Source organism: Chiloscyllium punctatum, chromosome 40 (assembly GCF_047496795.1).
Source record: "Chiloscyllium punctatum isolate Juve2018m chromosome 40, sChiPun1.3, whole genome shotgun sequence".
Taxonomy (NCBI): domain Eukaryota; kingdom Metazoa; phylum Chordata; class Chondrichthyes; order Orectolobiformes; family Hemiscylliidae; genus Chiloscyllium; species Chiloscyllium punctatum.
In genome coordinates, this window is record NC_092778.1 from 12,465,677 (window position 1) to 12,489,803 (window position 24,127).

The 24,127-nt window shown below is 40.8% G+C and overlaps 1 protein-coding gene across 1 annotated transcript in view; it reads right to left on the reverse strand.

The window, feature by feature from the left end:
- radil (Ras association and DIL domains) overlaps window positions 1–24,127 on the reverse strand; it is a 121,633-nt gene that overhangs the window by 64,612 nt on the left and 32,894 nt on the right. The window contains exons 4-7 of the mRNA XM_072559303.1: window positions 20,072–20,376; window positions 17,363–18,052; window positions 9,635–9,672; window positions 6,425–6,582 (exon numbers count right to left, since the gene is read on the reverse strand). Of these exons, the coding sequence (XP_072415404.1) occupies window positions 6,425–6,582; window positions 9,635–9,672; window positions 17,363–18,052; window positions 20,072–20,376 (1,191 nt within the window). The remainder of the gene's footprint in view (window positions 1–6,424; window positions 6,583–9,634; window positions 9,673–17,362; window positions 18,053–20,071; window positions 20,377–24,127) is intronic.

Below are 24,127 nucleotides of genomic sequence, written 5' to 3' on the forward strand. Positions count from 1 at the left end.
CCTTGACTGTACTAATGACAATGGGGTTCCAGCAGTGGTCCATAACTGTCCTTAACTTATCCATGAACAATAGGTTAACAAGAGGGCACTTTGCTTGGGAAGCCTCAATATCCAGCCAGATTGAGTTTGGATCATTACCTACCCAATCACAAAGGACAGCAGGGAACTCAATTGATACCACCTGATGTCTGGGAACTCAACTCCTCCCCCTCCTTGAGGCAACTGCAATTTAGTAAGTTTGATGAGGGGCCGCCCACAATGCCAGACAAAGGAACCGAACTACCCCATAAGCTTCCGCAACGTTGACCTGGACATTATAGGGAATAGGGAGCATATGCATGGGATAAAGCAAACAAGGAAGAACTTTCATCTTAATGAGAGCTATTCGGCCCAGCCATGAAATTGGAAGAGCCTCCCATCTCTGGAGATCTCGCCTAATATTGTCGAGCAAGTGAGCAAAGTTAGTCCGAAATAACAGATCAAACTTGGGGGTAATAAAATGCCTAGGTATCAGAACCCTGCCCGTGACGATTTAAAAGGGAACTTAGGGCCACCTTCAACTTCTGGCACATCCTTCAGGTTCCCCAAAGGCATAGCCTCCAATTTTGCAAAGTTAATCTTACATCCTGAAATAGCCCCAAATGAATTGATACATTGTATCAAATGGGGTACAGAGGTTATCGGGTTCGATAAAAACAGAAGGACATCATCTGCGTACAATGTAATCTTGTGTGCTCTCGATTCCACTTCCGGAATGGTTAGGTGGATGTTCTGACGAATGGCCTCTGCCAGTGGTTCTCTCACCAACGTGAACAACAACGGTGAGAGGGGACAGCCTTGCTGACTACCCCTACCAATCCTAAAATTCCCAGACTTCACCCCATTGGTGATGAGCAAGCCAGAGGGTGGTGATATAAAACCTCCACCCACCTAACAAAGACCCCACCCAACCCAAACTGTTCTAAGCCATAAAAAAGATACAGCCATTCCACCCGGTCAAATGCTTTCTCTGCATCTAAGGAAATCACCAACGCCTGAGTTGATCATTGCTGACAAACTTGGACCACATTCAGCAACCTCTAATATTATTAGAGGACCTACGGCCCCTTACAAAGCGTGTCTGGTTCTCTTTAATAATATGGGGCAACATCCTTTCCAATCTCAGCGCCAGGACCTTGGACAGAATCTTGAGATCTGAATTTAATAAAGAGATGGGCCTATATGAGGCACAATCCTCAGGAAGCTTCCCCTTCTTATGAATTAAAGAAATATTAGCTTCTCTCAAAGATGGTGGGAGGCATTCATGCATATAGGAGTGATTGTACATCTCCAACATCGGCCCTGACAGAATCCCTATAAACTCCTTGTAAAACACACCCGGGAGACGATCAGGGCCAGGTGCTTTCACTCTGAAGTTGCCTAGCTGCTTCCTGTATTTCCTGAACTGTCAAGGGGACATTAAGGAGAGAGGCCTGTTCCAAGGTTACCCCTGGGAGGTCCAAGTTCTTAAAAAGGTCTCCATTTTAGCCCTCCTGTCCTCGCAACCTTCAGACCAATACAATTCAAAGTAAAAGCTCCAAAAAGCCTCATTAATTTTTTTAGCATCATATGTAACGACCCTGGCACTGTCTCTGATTGCAGTAATGGATTAGGGAACATGCTTTTTCTTAGTCAGGTACGTTAAAAACTTCCCTGGCCTATCCCCATATTCGAACAGCCTTTGTCTAGCAAAAGCAAGTTCTTTCTTTGTGTTTTGTGTCAGTATTGAATTCAAGGCAGCCCGGAGGGTCATGTTTCGCTGTAGCTTAGTCACCAAAGGCCACACAAAATGGCGGCTTTCAACCGCGTCTCAAGTAGACGCTGCTGTTCCTCCTGTCATTTCCGGCTAGCCAAATAGAAAATAGCTAATCTCCTAGCAAAGGCCTTAGCAGTCTTCCACAGCATAAATGGACTACTAGCCATGCCTGAGTTGATAGTCAAGAATTCCTGAAACTCCTTCAAAGATATTCCACAAATTTGGAATCCTTAAGGAGAAAAGGGTCCAAACGCCAGTGCAGCAAACCTAACCCCTCACTCTTGGCCTTAACCTCAAAATATACTGCTGCGTGATCAGAGATAGCTATATTCCCAATTTTACAACCCATAATTGAATCCAGAAGGATTGAGGGAGTCAGAGAGAGGTCAATCCTTGTGTGACATTTATTTGGGTTTGAAAAAAAAAAGGTGAAGTCCCTGCCGGTAGGGTGAAGACATCTCCAAATATCCACCAGCCCCAACTCCTCGCATAGGTCAACCATCTGCTTGGCCTGCGAAGAAATAGTTGGGAGCCCACAAGTCATCCTGTCTACTGTCGGATCCTAAAGACAATTAAAATCCCCCCCATAATAATGTGCCGTGTTCCAAAAGCACCCAACTTAGAGAAAGCACTAATCAAAAATTTAAGGGGATTGCCGGAGGACAATAGACATTTAAAATGCCATATTCCTCCCCATGTATTAGGGCTTTAAGTATCACAAACCGTCCCTGCTCAACTTTCACCTGCTCTAATAATGTGAATGGAAGATTTTTTATGGATAAGTACTGCCACTCCCCTACTTTTAGTAGTAAAGGATGAAAAGAATACCCGGTCATAACACCCCTGTTGTAATTTCAGGTGTTCCCCATCATCAAGATGGGTTTCCTGCAACAAAGCGATATCAACCTTTTTTCCCTCTTAAAGCTAGAAAGCATTTTTTTCTTTTTAACAAGTGAATGACTTCCCTTCATGTTCCAGGTGCACCATTTAATAAGACACTTAGCTATAGCCACTTTCAGAGACCCTTGAACCCCTCAGAGGGAGAACGCTACTTACAAAGCGCTGAGCATAAGTAAATAAAGACTCCGAGTTGAAGAACTACATATACAAACAATCTATCATAACTATAAACAACTATTACTACCAAAAAACTACAAAGAAAACCAACTATAAAACATTGAATGGAAGACTCTTCCCCCTGCTCATAGGGGGCACTCACCCTACCCATCCCCTCCTTCACAGTTCCTTCAAACCCAGACTGTGCCCCAGCCTTAAGCCAGAAAAAGAAACAAGGAGATGATCCTTAAATTAACAGAAAAAAGACAAAGTCAGGATGAGCACTCCACCCATCCCTGGCTTCATGTCACCCCTACTTGTGACTAAAAGAGAAACAGAACAAACAAAAATAAAGAGGAGGAGACAAAGAACATCCCCAAAGTTTCCCATCAGGAAATCCAGTTATTAAAAAAAAATAGGAACAACTTATTCCAAGGTCTCTTCCCCTTTCCAAAAAGGAAATTATTAGGGTGAAAGAAATGAATTTTAAAAAAACGGAAGGGAAAACATGGGGAAAGATAGGAAAGAGAACAAACATTAACCGTATTCTTCAGGTCAATCCGTCTATTTTAAAGCGTCCACAAAGTTTTTAGCTTTATCCGCTGAGTCAAATGTATAAACTGAGTCCTCGTGGCTGAAATGGAGCACTGCAGGGTATCTCATGGAGTACTGGATACCCAGGTTCCTCAGCCTCTTTTTAACTTCATTGAAGGACTTCCTCTTTCAAATTACAGCTGTAGAGAAATCCTAGAAAAACATGATTTTTGACCCCTTGTACAACAGTGCCTGCGGATCTTTTCCCAGGGTTCTGAAAGCTTTTATGACTTTTTGCTTGTCCTTATATGAGTGGAAGTGCACTAGGACCGAGTGGGGGTGCTGCATTGGACACAGTAACCTGATAAGCCCTTTCAATCTGCAGCCTGCTGGACTCAATGTGAAGGTCCAAAAACTTCGGCAGCCAGCTTTCAAAGAAGCTGACTGGCTGTTCACCTTCCTCACCTTCAGGGAGCCCGACAATTCGGAGACTTATCCGTCAATATGGCCTCGCAAGGCCCGCACCTCTCATTCCAACATCTGGATCCAACTGGATGAGGACTCCATCTCAGCTTTCGAGGCCTTAGTTCGGCCCTCCGCCTCCTCCAGCCTCTCCCCGAGGCCCTGGATCTCCTGCTCATGCTTCTGCAGCATGGATACAATAGGTTGGACCTGGGCATGAATCTCCCCACAGATCTCCTCAATCATAGCCCCAACTTTCAAGGTGAGTCTCTCCATCGCTGCAGCCAATTCCTGAGAGTCTGTCAGGTCCACGGGGGGGCTGCAGCAGTCTCTGGTATGGCCTGGTGCTGCAGGGGAGTGTCCTCCCTGCTGCTGTTTGCTCACTCCTTTTCCCTTTGGCATTCTTCCCACTCCCAAATATTAACAAATGTGTGTTCTATAAGGTTTTAAACTAATAATTCCACCACATAAGTTGGCCGGGGATGGCAAAAAACACTGGTATGCCTTGGCTGTTAGACAGAGCTGTCCACAGCAGTTCTACAGAATCACCGCCATCTTGCTGAGTGCTCCTGTACTCCATTCTTAACTAGCACAAAGAAAAGGTTACCTCTGTGTGAAAATTGTACCAATGGTAGGGATTCAAATTTATCTACATTAAAAATCTTAACTGTTTGCCTTCATTTATTTCTGGTACTGCCTCTTCAATCTGTATCACACAATTTGGGCTGAAATTGCAATCGTCCTAGGGGAGGCAGGCTTGGGTACAGGTAGACCCAGAAAAATCTCACACTTGAAAGGCATCACTAGCTCCCATATTTTCAGGATACATTTAGATTTTCGAAGGGCGCCAGGCGAACCACATGCATCCAATTAATTGCTCATTTACCTTATTGTACATTTAGGAACATCGGGAACAGCAAATATAAAGTTTTAAATGGTTAGTATCGGAAATATAGAAGATCTACAACATGTTTGGACGCAGCTGTGGGGAACATCCATAGCAGCGATGGTTCAGAAGAATGTAGGGCCGCTTGATTATAGGTGTCCAAACTGCAACTGGCCCTCAGCTCTCCCAGCTCATCCATTTGCTCATTCTTTTAGATTATCCCTCTGTACCTAGTTCGTATCTTGCCCATGCCCTGTGTACCTAACTCCGTGACGAACTCTACTCCAGGCCAATTGGTGGCTGCTGCTTTGAAAATTGTATCATGCCACGATGGTTGATGCAGTGCAGAGTCAAGACTTGAAACATTCTAGGTGCCAGGCTCCTAACTCTGGAGTGAAAAGTTGTCACGTTGTGGCAATTGCTTTCACTTTAAAAATATTATTACTAAATCTCATGACATAGAAAATAATATAGCAAGTTTGTGAATGCATTGGAGAGAGTGCAGAAAAGGTTCCTGGATAGAAAAATTTCAGTTATGAAGATAGAAGGGAAAAGTTGAAAAGAAAGCAGAGAGGATATCTGATAGAAAACTTCTGAATCTTGAAAGGTCTGGACAGAGTAGAGAAGGTAAACTGTTCCTTTCTTTTGCACTGCTTCTGAACTTTTATAATAGGCATGGATGTTGAATGACTTAGAGGAAAACCATCTAAACAATTGAAGAATTCTTAAACGCTGAATTTGAGAGAAACATTATTGAAGAGTAGAGTGTTACTTCTAATATTTTTCTGTTGAGTATAGATAATATAGTTTTGTTTTGGGTGAAGTAGAGAGTGCAATACAGTAGTCCCCCTGTACCCGCAGGGGATAGGTTCCAAGACCTATCACGGAAACCTGAAACCGCGGATAGATGCAAACACATTCATTTAAATAGGAAACGTACCTTCCTGACAGCCTTCTGGTTCCGGAAGGTTCCTATAACTGAAACCATGGAAACCAGACCTGGGGATACGGGGGTCGCCTTGAATATAGATATGTTGGATAGGCCAGCGGTCTAATCCTGTCACATCTCTGAAGAATGGAAATTTCTACCATGTTAAATAATATTACTATCCATCACAAATTCATGTTTGTGATATTCTCCGTCAGATTTACTTCCATGCTCTCAATTCAGAAATTACATATGACCAAGAACAAAAGGAAACCCTGTACCCTGATGTTTGGGAAGCACATCTGAATACATGTAAGAATTCAAGAATACTTTTCAGTTTATTGATTTCCAATTTGATTTGATGCCTTCACATATCACTGTTGCATTAAGATGCCTGCCTGCTAACAGCATGAAACATTCACCCCAATCTTAAAATAAAATTATGGTTTTATAAAATGTTAGGAAGCATTCCCAACCTCTGTTTTATTGTGGAAACATAGTTTAGCATAAATTAGCATATCACTTCAACCTATCAATTGCAAACTCTTTCCCCTCCAATGACATTCACTCAAAATTATGCTTGATCCATCTACAGAATATTAGATCTTGGATGCTGCACGCTCCATTCACCTTGAATTGCAGAGTGCGTAAATACACATGTTCAGACTAAAGCAAAACGACACTGATCTTCTTGTTCCCCACGGAGGCCAAAATCTAAGCACCCTTGGGTTGAATTACCAAACTGGTAAATGTATAATGCTACCTTGAGCATCCAGATCCTCAATGCCTTTAATGTAGTCAGGGACTCTCTGCTGGATGAAGTAAAGCAGCTCAATGGAGTTGGACATCCAGAAGAAAATATGCTGGAGGTCTGGAACCAATTCTGTAATACTGAAGAGAGGAGGAGATGCTGGATCCTGGCTGCAGGTAAGCGAGAAGAAATTGTAGAAGGTATAAAACAAAAATAATGGATGAGTCATTTTGTCCACAATTTATGTAAAATGAATTAGATCACAGCCGACAATGAAATTTGAGATCACATACTGAAATTACTTGCAACAAAATTGAAGTTTAATTGGAACTCTGACATTTGGTACTTTACAGGAGAAAATGTACCTTTAACAGATGTATTTCTGAGTGATTAATAAGAAATGGTGCACTACCTGAAAAGGTGGGCAAGCAGGTTTAACAACGAAATCAACATATATTTGAATATCTGCATGGCCATATGGAAAGAGTCTGTATGTTGGACTAACTGAATAGCTCTTTCAGGAATGGGCCTATAGTTTCCTTCTATGCCATACGATTCCTTGAAGTGGGAGGAGCATTAAGCATGATCTATCATAAATAGGAAAGAAATATCTTGGCATACCTGTAATTTACTTTACCAAATAAAGTTCTCTCTTAATATTATAATCAGTTAAAATACTGCTGTTAAGAAATACTTTGATTTCACAGATTATGAATGATCATACATGACATCAACTGAAATCAGTAGTGACTCAAACAAATTATTTCCAACTGCAAATTGAGGAGTTATTTTGAAAAGAAGAACTATTTAATGTGGGCCAAATATAAGATATACTGACATCAACTGATTAGTGCAGTTCTGTTATGGGCAGCGAAGTGTATCTGTAACTTTGGTTTCATCTGGGAATGTTGAGGGGTGATCTAATTGAGGAATTCAAAATGATTAAAGATTGATTTTCGCTGTGTACTAAGTCTATTTTCAAGACAAGGAAAAATAACCTTAAAATTCAAGCTAAGCCATTCAGGGATGATATTAGGATGTTACTTTTTCCCATAAATGAGAGTGGAAATGGATCTAAATCCCAAAAATGCTGTGGAGGCTAGTAAATTGAAAATTTCAAAATGGAGAGTGATTTTTTTTCAGGCAAATGTATAAAAGGATATGAAACCATGGAAGATAAATGGAGCTTTAACTAGTCCAGTCACAATCTAACTGAATAGCAGATCAGCTTCAGGAATTTAATGGCCTACTTTGGTTCCTGTGCTCCTCGGAGTCTTGTTTAGAAGAGAGCTTAGTTTGCACTTGCTTACATGCATTTGCAGCATTTGTCCTCCAGCAGCTAAAATCTAAGCTATTCTTTCCAATCACAATGCCAAAGACAATACACCCAATTTAGAAGGATTCACATCTCTAGTTAGCAAATATAAGCTGAAAGGTTTAGTAAATGTAAATATCTTGCCTTCTCACTATTTAAACTAGAATGCTTCGTAGAACCAAATCTGAAGAGAGAGTAGGTCAAGCCTCAACTTGCAGCAACAGGAGGATCAAATAGTTAAAATGCACAGATGAATTCAAAAAATTTATGTGGCCAATAAAGAATTTGATGTTTATAATATTTTTTCAGCAGTAGTTATGGTAAACTTTTATTTGTACAAATCTGCAAAGCATTCCATTTTAGAAATCTTCATTTACAAAACAATAGGAATGTTGCAAACATACAGACTAATGCATGGTGGAGTAATATCAACCACAACTATTCATATTATATGTTAACAATCTAAACAAAGGAACAGAGAACATTGTTGTCAAGTTTGCAGAGACCCGGGTTCAATTCCCACCTGTCCGTGTGGAGTTTGCACATTCCCCCGTATCTGCGTGGGTTTCTTCCAGGTTCTCCAGTTTCCTCCCACAGTCCAAAGAAAATGTGCAGGTTAGGTGAGTTGGCCATGCTAAATTGCCTGTAGTGTTAGGTGAAGGGGTAAATGTAGGGAATGGGTCAGGGTGGGTTGCTCTTCAGAGGGTCAGTGTGGACTTGTTGGGCCGAAGGGCCTGTTTTCACACTAAGTAATTTAATCTAATAGAAGATAGGTGGAGGGACAGGTAGTATTGAGGAAACAGGGAGGGTGCAGAAGGACTTGGACAGGCTAGGAGAGTGGGCAAAGAAGTGGCAGATGGAGTACAGTGTGGGAAAATGTGAGGTTATGTACTTTGGTAGGAAGAATAGAAGTGTAGACCATTTTCTAAACAGGGAAAGGCTTTGAAAATGAAACAGAAAAGGGACTGGAGAGAATCTTGAACTAAGACTCCTAAGGTTAATATATAAGTTCGGTTGGTAATCAAGAAAGCAATATCATTCATTTCAAAGAAGGCTAGATTACAAGAGCAAGGATGTACTACTGAGGCTGTACAAGTCCCTGGTCAGACCATATTTGGAATATTGTTGGAATACTGAGCAGTTCTGGACCATAAATGCAAGGATGGATATGCTGACCTTGGAGAGGGCTCACAGGAGGTTCACAAGAATGATCCCAGGAATGACGGGCATGTTATATGAGGAAGGGATGAGGACTCTCAGTCTGTACTCAATGGAGTTTAGAAGGATTGGGGGGGGGGGGGGGGGGTCTCTCTCATGGAAACCTTCAGAATACCAAGAGGCCTGGATGGTGAAGCTGTTTCTACTAATAGGAGAGACTAGCACAGCCTCAGAGTGAAGAAATGACCCTTTTGAAGTGAGATGGGGAGGAATATCTTCAGCCAGAGGGTGGTTAATCTGTGGAACTCATTGCCACAGAAGGCTGTGGAGGCCAAGTCATTGAGGCAGAGATAGATAAGTTCGTGATTCAGAAGAGTTACAGGAAGAATGCAGGAGAATGGGATTGAGAAACATAACAGCCATAATTGAGTGGCCTAATTCTGCTCACTTATGGTATTAAGTGCTTATCGAACAACCTCGAACATTCATCAACACACACGATCACATGTGTTTTAATCGTGCTGGAGTGAGTAGAATTCGTCTTTTTAAAAATCAATCCTGACCTGTGGAACAACAGCAATTGCGTTTCTGGTATAGCATGCATTTCACAATTACCTCGAGAACATGGAAAAGCAAACTTAAAATATTGTTTAGGGTAAATTTGTAAGCACAAAAACCCAGTGAAGGGATTAAAGAAACTGCAGAATCTAAATAAATTATTATGTGTAGGACAAATTTCAAACACTTACTGTTCAGACTGTTTCTCTGCCAATTCTCTGGTCTTCCCCTGAAGAAAAAAAGCATACCTTCTAAATAGGAACATAAACAAAATGTGCAACAAGGTGGTCAATTAACATGTGCTGCAGTTTTGATTTCACAAGATTTTACAAGAGGATACTTGCAGCACTCATGACAATCTATAATAAACAAAAGTTGCTGTTAAAATAAAAAAAAGGTAATTATTAAATATTTGCAAACAAAAAAATGCTCATTGAAAGCCAGTCAAATCTGAGCTTAGAGATTTTAGAGCAACGTGAAATCCTAGAGCCAAATTTTCACATAAATAGCTGGTTAACTGTGGGTTTACTGACAAATCAGAAGAAATGGAGAAGTTAATAAGTTGATCATCTAAAGTTCCATGTTAACTACTCATGCCACTGATTAAAACAGTATCAACGACGGAATGTGGGCATCACCGGTTGGACCAGCATTTAGGGCAGCACGGTGGCACAGTGGTTAGCACTGCTGCCTCACAGCGCCAGAGACCTGGGTTCAATTCCCACCTCAGGCGACTGACTGTGTGGAGTTTGCACGTTCTCCCCATGTCTGCGTGGGTTTCCTCTGGGTGCTCCGGTTTCCTCCCACAGTCCAAAAATGTGCAGGTCAGGTGAATTGGCCATGCTAAATTGCCCGTAGTGTTAGGTAAGGGGTACATGTAGGGGTATGGGTGGGTTGCGCTTCGGCGGGTCGGTGTGGACTTGTTGGGCCGAAGGGCCTGTTTCCACACTGTAATGTAATCTAATCTAATCTTCTCCTTCGTCAATGTGAACCTGACTGGAAAGTGACTGCATTCTTAGCAAACATGTCTGTGACTAAAACCTGATTGCTTACTGAGTAAATACTCCCCTTTCACATAATGAACCAATTCCTTTCACAAGGTTTCAATTGAACCTGCATTCTAAATCTTAACTTAAGAAAAGGTTTTTCTTCAGGTCACCATTACTTTTTTTTGACAATTACTTCAAATCTGTATCCTTCATCCGTTCTACCAATGTAAACACTTTCGCCCCATCTACTGTATTGTGACATTTGAATATCATTATATAATCTATCTGAGGAGGACTGTCCCAACTTCTCCAATCATTCTGTGAAGTGATTGTGATGAGACCAGTCAGGTGGATTTCATAGAATGGTTTCCTTGATTGGGGCTGTTAATCTGGTCCAATCATGGAGCCCGGGTTGGCAGATACAAACAGGAATGTAGCATTGCCCTGTGGTTTGAAGGGCAGTGCTTGTCACTGGCCACTCGGGTGTTTTTCCTATCTTCGTGGTGGTGGAAATTGAATAAAGATTTGTGCACTTTGTGTCTTTTCACTGTGTCTCACACCTGCACACACACACCATGGGTGCTGGGGAATAAAAATAAGCACTACCGCACTTAGGCGGTAGTGTGGGGGAAAAAGAAGAAAAAAAAAAAACAGGCTTCTTGCACTTTGTGTCCTTCACTGTGTCTCACACCTGCACACACACACACACACTATGGGTGCTGGGGAGTAAAAATAAGCACTACCGCACTTAGGCGGTAGTGTGGGGGTTAAATATAAAAAAAAACAAACAGGAATGTAGCATTGCCCTGTGGTTTGAAGGGCAGTGCTTGTCACTGGCCACTCGGGTGTTTTTCCTATCTTCGTGGTGGTGGAAATTGAATAAAGATCTGTGCACTTTGTGTCCTTTCACTGTGTCTCACATCTACACACACACAAAAAAGAAAATAAACAAGAGGTGTGTCTTTCACTGTGTCTCACACCTGCACACACACACCATGGGTGCTGGGGAAAAAAATAAGCACTACCGCACTTAGGCGGTAGTGTGGAAAGAAGAAAAAAGAAAAAAGAAAAAAAAAGAGGAGTGTCTCCCTATTGCTGCTTGAGGCCTGCCTCACTGCTGCTGCCTGGGACTTGCCTTGGGGCCCCTCCCCAGGACCTCCACCACTACTGTTGCAAAAAAACAGGAATGTAGCATTGCCCTGTGGTTTGAAGGGCAGTGCTTGTCACTGGCCACTCGGGTGTTTTTCCTATCTTCCTGGTGGTGGAAATTGAATAAAGATTCGTGCACTTTGTGTCTTTTCACTGTGTCTCACACCTGCACACACACACACCATGGGTGCTGGAGAATAAAAATAAGCACAACGCACTTAGGCGGTAGTGTGGGGGTTAAAAAAAGAAAAAAAAAGAAAAGAAAAAGAAAAAAAAAGAAAAAAGAAAAAAAGAAAGAAAAAAAAACCAAACAGGAATGTAGCATTGCCCTGTGGTTTGAAAGGCAGTGCTTGTCACTGGCCACTCGGGTGTTTTCCCTATCTTCCTGGTGGTGGAAATCGAATAAAGATTCATGCACTAAAAAAAAAAGAAAGAAAAAAGGAAAAAAAAATAAATAAAAAAAGAAAAAAAGAAAGAAAGAAAAAAAAGTAAAATGCTATCGCTTCCAACTCTATTTTGATTTAGTCCCTACCCTCCCTTCAAAAAAAAACAAACAGGAATGTCTTGAATAAAGATTCGTACACCTTGTGTCTCTCACTGTAAAAAACCATGGAATCACACCTGCACACACACAAAATAGGTGCTGGGGAAAAAATAAGCACTACCGCAATTAAGCGGTAGTGTGGGGGTTAATAAAAATAAAACAGGAAAAAAATATATAAACTGGAGGCGGCACGGTGGCACAGTGGTTAGCACTGCTGCCTCACAGCACCAGAGACCCAGGTTCAATTCCCACCTCAGGCGACTGACTGTGTGGAGTTTGCACATTCTCCCTGTGTCTGCGTGGGTTTCCTCCGGGTGCTCCGGTTTCCTCCCACAGTCCAAAGATGTGCAGGTCAGGTGAATTGGCCATCCTAAATTGCCTGTAGTGTAGGTAAGGGGTAGATGTAGGGGTATGGGTGGGTTGCGCTTCGGCGGGGCGGTGTGGACTTGTTGGGCCGAAGGGCCTGTTTCCACACTGTAAGTAATCTAATCTAATTAGAAAAAAAATTTTAAAAAAATAAACACGGGACAAGGGCACTAGAGAAAAAAATATTTAAAAAGGGAAAAAAAAGAAAAAAAACAGGAGTGTCTTGAATAAAGATTCGTACACCTTGTGTCTCTCACTGTACAAAAAAATATAACCATGGAATCACACCTGCACACACACACCATGGGTGCTGGAGAAAAAATAAGCACTACCGCAGTTAGGCGGTAGTGTGGGGGTTAAAAAAAAAGAAAAAAAAAGAACAGGAGTGTCTAGCCTGGAAAAAATAATACACAGGAGGTAGAGGTGGGCACTGCGAGGCATGGAGAAAAAAAAATAAAAAATAAAAAAAAGAGTCTCTTCAGAGGTGCTGTTCACTCTGAGAGCTGGCTCTTTAAAAAAAAAGCAGTCTCGCATGCGATGTCCACCAACACCCTGGAGTTGTGACTGGCCACTCGGGTGTTTCCTTCCTTCCTTCCTTTTGGAGATTGGATCAGTGTGTAACTGTGACTCTGTGTGTGTGTGTGTGTACAAAAAAAAACAAACAGGAGTGTCTTGAATAAAGATTCGTACACCTTGTGTCTCTCACTGTAAAAAAAATATAACCATGGAATCACACCTGCACACATACACACACACACAATAGGTGCTGGGGAAAAAAAAATAAGCACTACTGCAGTTAGGCGGTAGTGTGGGGGTTAGAGAAAAAATTTTAAAAAGAAAAAGAAAAGGAAAAAAAGAAAAAAAACAAAACAAACAGGAGTGTCACTCCCACTGCTGGTCTCTGAGACCCCGCCCGGACCTGCCTCAGCTGTTGCTGCTTGGGGCCTGCCTCACTGCTGCTGCCTGGGACTTGCCTTGGGGCCCCTCCCCAGGACCTCCACCACTGCACAAACAGGAGTGTAACTGGCCACCCGGGTGACTCAAACAAATTATTTCCAACTGCAAATTGAGGAGTTATTTTGAAAAGAAGAACTATTTAATGTGGGCCAAATATAAGATATACTGACATCAACTGATTAGTGCAGTTCTATTATGGGCAGCGAAGTGTATCTGTAACTTTGGTTTCATCTGGGAATGTTGAGGGGTGATCTAATTGAGGAATTCAAAATGATTAAAGATTGATTTTTGCTGTGTACTAAGTCTATTTTCAGGACAAGGAAAAATAACCTTAAAATTCAAGCTAAGCCATTCAGGGGTGATATTAGGATGTTACTTTTTCCCATAAATGAGAGTGGAAATGGATCTAAATCCCAAAAATGCTGTGGAGGCTAGTAAATTGAAAATTTCAAAATTAATGCAGCCAAAACATATGTGGGATGTTTGCAATGTAAGTAACAGAAGCTCAAATTTCAGATTTTGCACTGTGGTTTGGGCAAGCAGTTCCTCTTGTAGAAATGTTATCTAATTAGTCACATTGAAATATGCAGTTTCACAATATCTCAGTTCAATCTACATCATTTCTATTTCACCTAATTACCAATTAGCAACATAAGTACTGCTGTATGCAGGTTGTGAACCTATACCACTCTAAGTAGCACCATTCTCCCTTCCAATGGGTTTCACTGTGGTTCAATTTACCACAAAATTTACTTGTGCAGGCTTATACAAGATTCACAAAAGTTCATCACTAATTAGTTTCCAAACCACTAAGTAATCTATTCAAACAGAGTTTCTGCTCAAAGTCTTTCCTTGCACACACCCCAATTTAGCAGAGATCTTAAACAAAAATTAGTATCAGCCAAAGCTCAGGGCCTTGCCAAGTGTTGCAGTTTATTTAACTTAAACTACTCCATCCTACAGCTAATCAACATTGTACAGTGGTAGGCTTTCCTCTGCTTAACCAGATAGTATTACAATGCCTATTAGGGCAATAGCTTGCAGGTTTATCTGAAGCCAAGTGAGAAGAAATTCAGTGTCAGGTTTACTGTTGATGTCCATTAATATTAGGTTGAGTTGGACAGTCAATCAGTAACAATGCTCTGCTGACCCTTGCCTCAGATATTGAGTTTTATCTTTGTGGTAAAAAAAATACAATTTTGGCTTTGAATTGTAGTTTAGTTTAGATGCTCATTATTCATTTTTTCTGTATTTCATTTCCATTGAAGTTGATAATGTAGAATTGATACTATCAACTATAACCAAAATTATCCCAAAAGATATTTTTAATGAACTTCAGACATTTTATGACACATCTCTGGAACAGGTGGGACTTGAACTTGGGTTTTTTGGGCTAGAGGTAGGGACTGTACCATTGTCTCATAAACATCCTATTACTACAATAGGTAATTCCACAGAAAATTTATTGTCCAAATCAATCTGTTAGACCAAAACCAGCATAGCTGACACTTATTACTGGCTAGGTGACTGTAATTGGCCTCATCTGATAGAATTCTTTGTACTATGCATCCACTTTTAGCAATCATCTTGTACAAACCCACATTTAACAGGTTGTTGTTAGTGTAGTTTAAAATCAGCTTTTACTTTTCTTTTTTTATACTGACAATTCTACTGTAAATCTGGACTCTCGTCCTTAGTTATACTGCAAAGTTGAATTTAACCCTCAAAAATATAAAATCTAACAAATTAGCCCAGTCAACACAGCTACAAAACACAACTGGCCTATCTATCACCGTACTTGCATTGGTAAATCAGATGGCATGTCACTTCAATGTAATGAAGTAGTACTGCACAGTTAGAGGTACCTCCTCTCTAGAACGATGCTAAACAAAAGCCTCTGCTTGCTTTTTCAATTAGATGTACTAGATTCTGTGTTTTTTTTTCTCCAAAAAGGAGCAGGTAAATATTCAAATGAATACTGAACATCACTGAAGAAAATCTGATTTACTCCTTATTCCTCTCATTTGTTGTTTGCTGTTGGCAAATGAGCTGCTTTATTTTGCTCCATAATAAATGATTGCACTTCAAATTAATGGGCTATGAAATATTTGAAACGTTTCAAAAGAAAGGGCGGCACGGTGGTACAATGGTTAGCACTGCTGCCTCACAGCGCCAGAGACCCGGGTTCAATTCCTGCCTTGGGTGACTGTCTGTGTGGACCGGTACGCAAACACCAAGTGTCACTACGTACTGAGGTTCTACCTGTCCCCGGTGTTGCGAAGGATGGGCCTGGCCTCGCTGCCGCGGAACGCTCCGAGTAGTTGGACCGTTCCGTATCACCTGTCCTTCGTGGAGAAATTTATGAGGAAAAACACCTTTGACCACAAGTCCATCAGGAAGTGGTCAGCACGTAGCGTCCTTGAGACCCTTCGGGAAAAGGAGAGGGCGGATCCTGTCGAGCGGTTCCCTGAGCAGACTGTCAAAGCCATTTGGCAGAATGCCTCATCGCCAGAACTTTCCAACAAGCACCAAGACGTGGCTTGGCTGGTGGTGAGAAGGGCTCTGCCTGTGAGATCCTTTATGCACGCCCGGACTCTCTGCCGCACCGCACGCTGCCCTCGAAGTGGCTGCGGGGGGGACGAGACTGTCACACACCTCCTTCTGGAATGTGCCTATGCAGAGGAAGTCTGGAGAGGAATGCAGTGGTGCTTGTCGAGGTTCGTCCCGAGCAGCGCCGTGACGCGGGACTCCGTGCTCTACGGCCTGTTCCCCGGGACTCACACCGAGACGAACATTAACTGCGCCTGGAGGATCATCAACTCGGTGAAGGACGCTCTCTGGGCGGTCCGAAACCTGTTGATCTTCCAGCTGAAGGAGTTGACCCCGACCGAGTGTTGCAGACTGGCACATTCCAAGGTCCAAGACTACGTGTTGAGGGACGCGCTGAAGCTTGGGGCAGCTGCCGCCAAGGCGCGGTGGGGAAAGACCACCGTGTAAGATCGGCCTGCCGAAAGAAGAACAGGGGGCCCATACAGACGTTTTTTTGGGCTCTGCTGATGCCTCAGCCAAATATATGTATATATACAAGATTGAAAAAATGCACAGGATTGTAAAGGACAAGAATAAAGTCGAATCTGTGTTTGTAAATATGGACATATGTATGGCATGATCCAATGTACAGACCATCAAATCATTTATGAATAAAGTATATTTTTGAAATAAAAAAAAAGACTGTCTGTGTGGAGTTTGCACATTCTCCCTGTGTCTGTGTGGGTTTCCTCCGGGTGCTCCGGTTTCCTTCCACAGTCCAAAAATGTGCAGGTTAGGTGAATTGGCCATGCTAAATTGCCTGTAGTGTTAGGTGAAGGGGTAAATGTAGGGGAATGGGTCTGGGTGAGTTGCTCTTCAGAGGGTCGGTGTGGACTTGTTGTGCGGACCGGTTTCCACACTGTAAGTAATCTAATCTAGACTGGGAAGGGCACAGATCAATAAATCAGAAACTTGAAACCAGTAACCAGTTCAAAACTTGGTTGAATGTAAATATTGTAACAAATTTGATCCATCCCTTTCAGCACCTTTTGAAGATGAATATGACTGGAGAGCAAAATTTACAAACCCCAAACAGCAATGAAGTGCTTTGACATCCAGAAGCTCTCAAATTCCCTCAGTGAATCTCTCTGCCACTCTTCTCACTCCACTTGAAGACACTCCTTGGATGACTGACTAAGCTTTTGATCATCAATTTTAATTTACCAGTGAAGCTGTCAAATTTTATCTGAAAACAACCCTGTGAAGGACTTTGGAATGTTTTACTATGTTAATGTCTCTACATGAATGAAATTAAGATGATTATTTTAAGGCAACTTCTAAATGTATACGTAATTGTAACTAATATTAAGTAATAGGATACTAACCAACGCCACAGCTTGCAATTTGTTCACAATCTTCAGAAGAAGCTTCATAAAATCACCTGACTTGAAGGTAGTAGCTGAGTGTTGAATACACAGACACAACAGGCAAGCAGGAGTCAATTTATGATCATCACCACTGGGCTCGATAAGGGTGAAGATTTTACTGATCAGCACATCTTCAAAGGGTCTTTCATACTCTAGTTGCAATTTCTTTTTGTGAATACTGTTACTTCTGTTTGAAGAAGAGTTGGGATTATTGTGCATGTTTGCTGAGCCATTCTTAATAACAGAACCACACATTTTACAGATGGGTGCTCTCCGGCGATCAGTGTGCTCAGGCAAATGATGCAAATGTCTCAACATGGAAAAAGTGTGGGCTGGCAGCTTTTTAGCACTCAAAGGATTCTTGAAAAGAAAAAGATAATGCTGTCCAAACCCAATTAGGTCGCCATGCCTGAGTTCTGTTGACCTTTCTATTGGCATACAGTTTATTAAAATGCAGGCATTTGGGGATGGCTCCAGTATAACCTGTTCCTCGACATAGCGACTGTACTTGTTTGACCGTTTAACCCTTTTAATCTTGCAGTGTGCAGAAAGGACATCAGGTGATGACAAACAGATACTGGGTTTTACCAGGGCAGTCTCTTGTCCAACTATTTGCTTCTCAAAATCTAGATGGTATACCAAACAATCCTGTAAAAAGAAAATCCAGAGGTTACATTTTTCATTCTCACTCAGTTTAAAGAGAGAGTTCTAGCATTATAGAACAGACTACAAATGCAATTGTAGTGAAATGTTTTTTTTAATGGGAAGACCAAGCACCAAAAAAAAAAAATTTTTAGGTAAAAACAATGACTGCAGATGCTGGAAACCAGATTTTGGATTAGTGGTGCTGGAAGAGCACAGCAGTTCTCTTCAGTCTAACTTTTTAATCATCGTATCAAGGAACCTATCCAAAACGATGAGCAAAGTCTTTTGTCTACTGTTCTATCTGGTAAGTCATTTTAAGTACATCCTGTTTAGTATCAGTATACATATACTAAATTCTATATTGTTTTTAGTTTAATACGAAAGAGCTGAACATTTTGCTTAAAGTAACTGAATTAAATGTGAGAATTGTTTTAGTGACAAACCCTTAATACATAGTAGGACATTGGTGAAACAAGCAGCTGCTTAATGAATGCTATTCATTTCTGCACTCCTCCAGTTAATGCCACTATTGGAAGGAATGAGAATAGAAAACTTTCCTATCATGCTGGAACTTTAAAAGTCAAAGAACATTAAATAGGCTTTTAGGCTGTGAGGGAGCTTCATTCTTACAATTACGCCAGTTTGAAGCTAAAAATCTATGACAGACATCGTTACTTCCTGTGTATGTAAATCTGTGTGTTAGCACGTTACATATAAAACTAATAAGTGAGGATGACGTTTGTCGTTCGGGGGCTCCTGGGAGGAAGAATCCCGTTAAATACATGTTTTGTTATGACTTTATATAATTTAATTTTGAATGCTTATTTATTTACATACATTTTTTGTTGTTAATTAATGTACCATACTGTCATTTTTTTCTATGATGCTGTTATTATATTGTAAAGTGGTTACACTATTTTATATTAGTTTTCTAATTTTGTTAAAAAACCCAAAAACCTTTTTCTTTTCAATAAAAATATTTATAAAAAACATGGGGTTTGACACTCTACTGTGTCATAAAGATTATTTTGCAATACATTCTTCCCACTAAGCAGAAAAACGGAGAAGGGATTTTTATTTTAATTTCCACAATCTTAAATTTTTAAATGCCATTTATGCCCCAGAGTTCATATTACCGTCAAATCAAAACGGTGGTCACGTCAAAGCAAATATGACAACTTAATTGCCCCACTGTTCCATGAAATTAATATCTGGAAAAGAAACTCCTCAGTTTCTGCAGTTTTTTTAGTCATATCAACCCTACAAACGTCTGCTACTGAAGCGAGTTTTGAGAAGATTTGTAGCTCAGGCTGAGGTTCTGGATGTAGGTTTGCTCGCTGAGCTACAAAGAAATGAACTTTCAGCTCAGCAGCAAACCTACATCCAGTCTGCTACTGAAGCATAAATTAACCTAGCATAAAGCTTACTTTCCAGTAACAAAACAGGCACATGGAGCTCTGGGCAAGCATTTCCTTCCTTTGGACACCTAATAAAGTTTCTAATTAGGGCCTCAGAGACCTATAATCATTCTATTTCCTTCCCCTATCCCCACCCAAGATAAAGACAAAATTGGGCTGATTTAGGAAGCACTATGAAATAGTATGTCACAAGGACTTGGCTGATCAATCAGACAATCCTACTCCTGAGTCTACTGCCTTCATTGGTTACAAATTTGATATCCAATGGAAATATCCCCAACCCCAGTGGAAACTCAGAACCTATTAATCTAACAAAATTTGGTCATCCCCAAGTTCAGAATTCTATTTACTAACCAGTGAAATAGCAAAGAATGCACAGTTAAATATTTATTCATGACACATAGTTATACAATTTTTTTTATACTGGTCTGTAATTTTTACTCATATGCTGTTTATGCTTAAAAGATCTCTGTTTGTGGAAAAGTCTATCATACTTATAACTTTCCACTGGCTTTGTACTGGTAACTGCAAAGTATTCATTTAACCTTACTTTGAAAGCACTTCCTTAAGGAATAAAGCACAGAAGAATATTTATTCTGCTTACGTTCTGGTAGTTATATCCCTGTAGAAGCAGTAGGTGAGGCACCTGGTGGATGTTACTTTCTTGTTCTCCTTTATTATTTGTGCTGCGAAGTCGGTCCTTTCTGCATCGACTGATCCTCCTTCCAGGAAGCCCAGGCAGCGTTGAATAAAGTCTCTGTTGTTCCTCCCCCTGATTTTCAATGATAGCAAGGCTTGTCTCACTGATGCTGCGGCGAAGAGGTGCTAATTTATAGCTATAGCCAGACATTGTTGAAATGTTGCCTTTTGCCCGGTTTCTCTGCAATTTCCGTGCTTGAGCATTTATATCTGAAAGTAATTGAAAAAAATTCCCTTTAATTGCACTCATATTACAACTTAGCCTTTGTGTAAATAAAAATATGATGACAAAAACATTAAACATACTTTATTTAAATACCCTCACTCTGATTCTCTCCAATAGTATCAATCTTTATTTAATAATATATAGGACTTATATAAAAAAAACAATCTGGGGTAGAAGAATACTTTTTAGTTACTAGTACAAAGTTAGTGGAAGTTATAAGTATGATGGACTGTTCCTCAGGTGGTCATACTCACAGGTCTGAGGACTGACAATAGAAGCTAACAAGTTATTCAATTGATTCAGGCAACGCTGGCAAACCGAATAGGTCTTCAATCTTCAAGCAAACATTTCAGGAGGGATTGGGCATGCTAACAGATTTTCCACTCCTCATCATGGAGATCAGAAATAATGATATTGCTGCTATTTATCTTCATCTGATTCCTTTCAACTAAGATCAACTAACAAGACTACAGGTTGGCATCAAATTTAAGACTGTAAGACACAGATATTGTTTATAAGTGTGCTAAATTACTGGAGGAGCACCCATGATTCAGCCTACTTAAGGAATATGTAGAAAGTACTGCAGAAGGTTATTGATAAGGTAATGTTTTCACAGATTAATTCTGATTTTTCAGTTTAGTCTTTTGTTTAGTCACATGTTCCTCTGGTGGGATCAATTTTAATGTAATTCATTGATTGGGAAATCCATATCTGTTACTATGGAATGTAAAATTGGATGAAAGCATTGTTCTCAATCTCATCAGCGTCCAATTGAGCAGATTAGGTTAAAATTGCCTTCTCCATCCTAGAGGTTGAGCAGAGAACATGCAATGAGGTGTTTGCTAAAGCCATTCCATGAATGCTTCCTAAGCATGATTCTTTTATATTTAATGATGCTTTCAATTCTCTCCTTCCTGTGGAGATGCAATTTTTGTAACTTACAAGGTATGCAGTGGTACAGTGGGAAATTAACTTTAACATTTTTTTGGACATAAGTGTAGTTGGAGCCCCAAATTTCATTCACAAACTGCAAGCACCAGTGGCCGAATCATGCACAAATTGTGTGAGGAAGTATAGAGAACAGGTAAATAATGACAACAGTCAGGTGCCAGTACTTATTTAACACCTGGCGTTAACATCGATACTCCAGCCAATGCCCCCCCTCGATCTCACAGAGCAGTATGGGACACCTGCACTATTCAAAAGGATCATCAACTTCTTACAGATTAACTGCTAGCTGATTTGATTACTTTAAATCAACCTGTTCATACATGTCATAACACACCTTTGGAGCAGGTGGGATTTGATCCTGATCATTCTGGCCACAGAGATAAGGACTCTACCACTGCATCACAAGGATGTGTTGTTGCTATTAGCAATTCTACAAGTGTTTGGTATTTTTACATTGATATTTCAAGATACAGATGTTTCCATGGAATAGTTTGATAGCAGCTGAAGTACATTTTGTGGAATGCTGCTCAAACCAGTTCCTCCTAGATATGGATTTACTGATAGATATTCCCTTGGACTACAACATGATTTAGAGAATCACCAGACATCTCGCAGAACAAAATAAGCTGCTAGAAGATGGCGGGTGGTCACTGAACCATGTCAGTGACAACTGCACCCCCATACCAGTCCCACTCACCATCTCCCTACTCATGGTCACTTCCACCCCCCCCCCCACCAATTTGTCACTGCACCCAGCTCCCTCACCACCCTCATCCCCAACAGCCCCCAATCCCCCACACACTTCTAGTGGTGGGAATTGGATCATTTGGTGTGTCCAAGCGGAATGCTTTGCATTTTTTGCCAGGGAAATGAGTTACTCTGTCTTCAATTTCCCCGATTTCTGGTCATGTAACATTTTCAACTCGTGAATGTGTTTTCATTTTAAGGACTTCCTGTCTAAACATGGTCTAGATTGAAACCCAGTGTACTTTTTAAATATGATTAAAACTTCAGCGTTGCTTCAGCGGAAGCTGTCCTTAGGCCATTTATGCAGCTTGTTCCCACCACATCTCAAACATTTCAAAATGTTATTTAGTCTCCTTTTTATCAATTTGATGGACTAACAATGAATGCACTTTCTTCATTGCAGCTGAATACTCTTATTCAATGTTTTTCCCATGGAGCCTCATTTTCCCTGGAGTGAACATCCTATTCAACCTCTGATGTTTAGCTTGCTTATCAATCTGCACTGCCTTTTCCAGAATTAAATCGCCTGTGATTTTCTTTCCAACCTTTCATTGGATTAGAGTATCTCGGACTAGGCTAGAATTTAACACCCACCCCTAATTACCTGATCGAGGGGGAATGTGTTGGTGAACTCCCTTCTTAAAGCACTGCAGTCCTTGGAGTGTAAGGACACCAACTGTGCTGTTTGGGAGGGAGCTCTGGAGATTGACCAGTGACAGTGATGGAATGATGATTTTGTTCCAAGTTAGATGGAATGTGGATTGGAGGGAACTTCCACTCTGTTTAGCCCATATATGTTTTAATAAAAACCTCTACAACTGTTCAAACTCGGTAAATACAGGCCTAATCAGTCCATTTTCCTCATTTGACCATCCTGCCAGTGCAGGATTAAGTCTCGTTAACCTTCCCTGCCTCTTTCTATGGCAAGTATATCCCTTTATCAGGTAAGGAGACTGAAGCCACACATAATATGTCAGGTCTGGTTTCACCATGGCCGTGTACAAATGCAGCAGGAAATTCTTCCTCATGTACTCAAATCCTCCAGCAATCTTGAGCAAACATCCCTATGTCTGACCTTATGTTGAGGGAAGTAATTGATGAAGCAGCTAAGATGAATGTGCCTCAAACACTATCCTGAGGAACTTATGCAGTAATGTCCTACGGCTGAGATAATTGACTTCCAACAATCACAACCATCTTCCTTTGTGCCAAGTATGACACTAACCAGTGGACAGTTTCCCTTGATTCTCATTGACTCAGACTTGCAAGGGTTCTTTATTAAAGATCTGAAAAGACTCATCTGATAATCTGATTGTGAATTCAGCCCCTCGTACATTCAAGTCTTTACCAGCCAGTTAAGATAATTTATGAACAAATCATTCTCAGGCCTTTGTTTCTGTCTATTTGCATATTCTGTGATTAAATTTCTCTCCACACTGAAGTATAAAATGTTTTTCAATATATATTTACATTTTCATAAATAAAATACTTTCATCGGTACCATATCTTGCAAATTAGCTAGCCACAATGATCCTCATCACATTCTGTAACTTACTAACTTGATGCTTTTGCCTTCCCTTTTATCAGCCTGTAACTGTTCTACACCTTGTAAATCTTGTCTTCCAAACAGACTTTCTAGATCTGGTATGATTCAACGATTTAGCCTTCGGACTCAGCTCTGGAGCTACTCTTTTTTATACAGCTGTTTCTGTCTCATTGTCAAATACTTTGGGTCAGTTTCCTCTACTGTTTGGTCTCTATGATTGTTTCCCAGCCTTCTACTGCACCAATAATATTCTGACATCCTAGTCTGTTATGAAAAAAACTTTCCTCTCTTCTTGTAAAGAAAATGCTGCAGTTGCTGCAGTTATTGACATTTTCACTGCCATTATATTTTGTCATGGCAGTGGTCTAGCTTCACTTAGCCTCCAAAAATATTGCTGCTCGAATCCAAATCTCCTGCCAGGATTTTCATTTGCAGCTGAATCTATATGAAATTCTCTTTGTTGGAAATTGGGGTCCTTTTAGGAAATATTT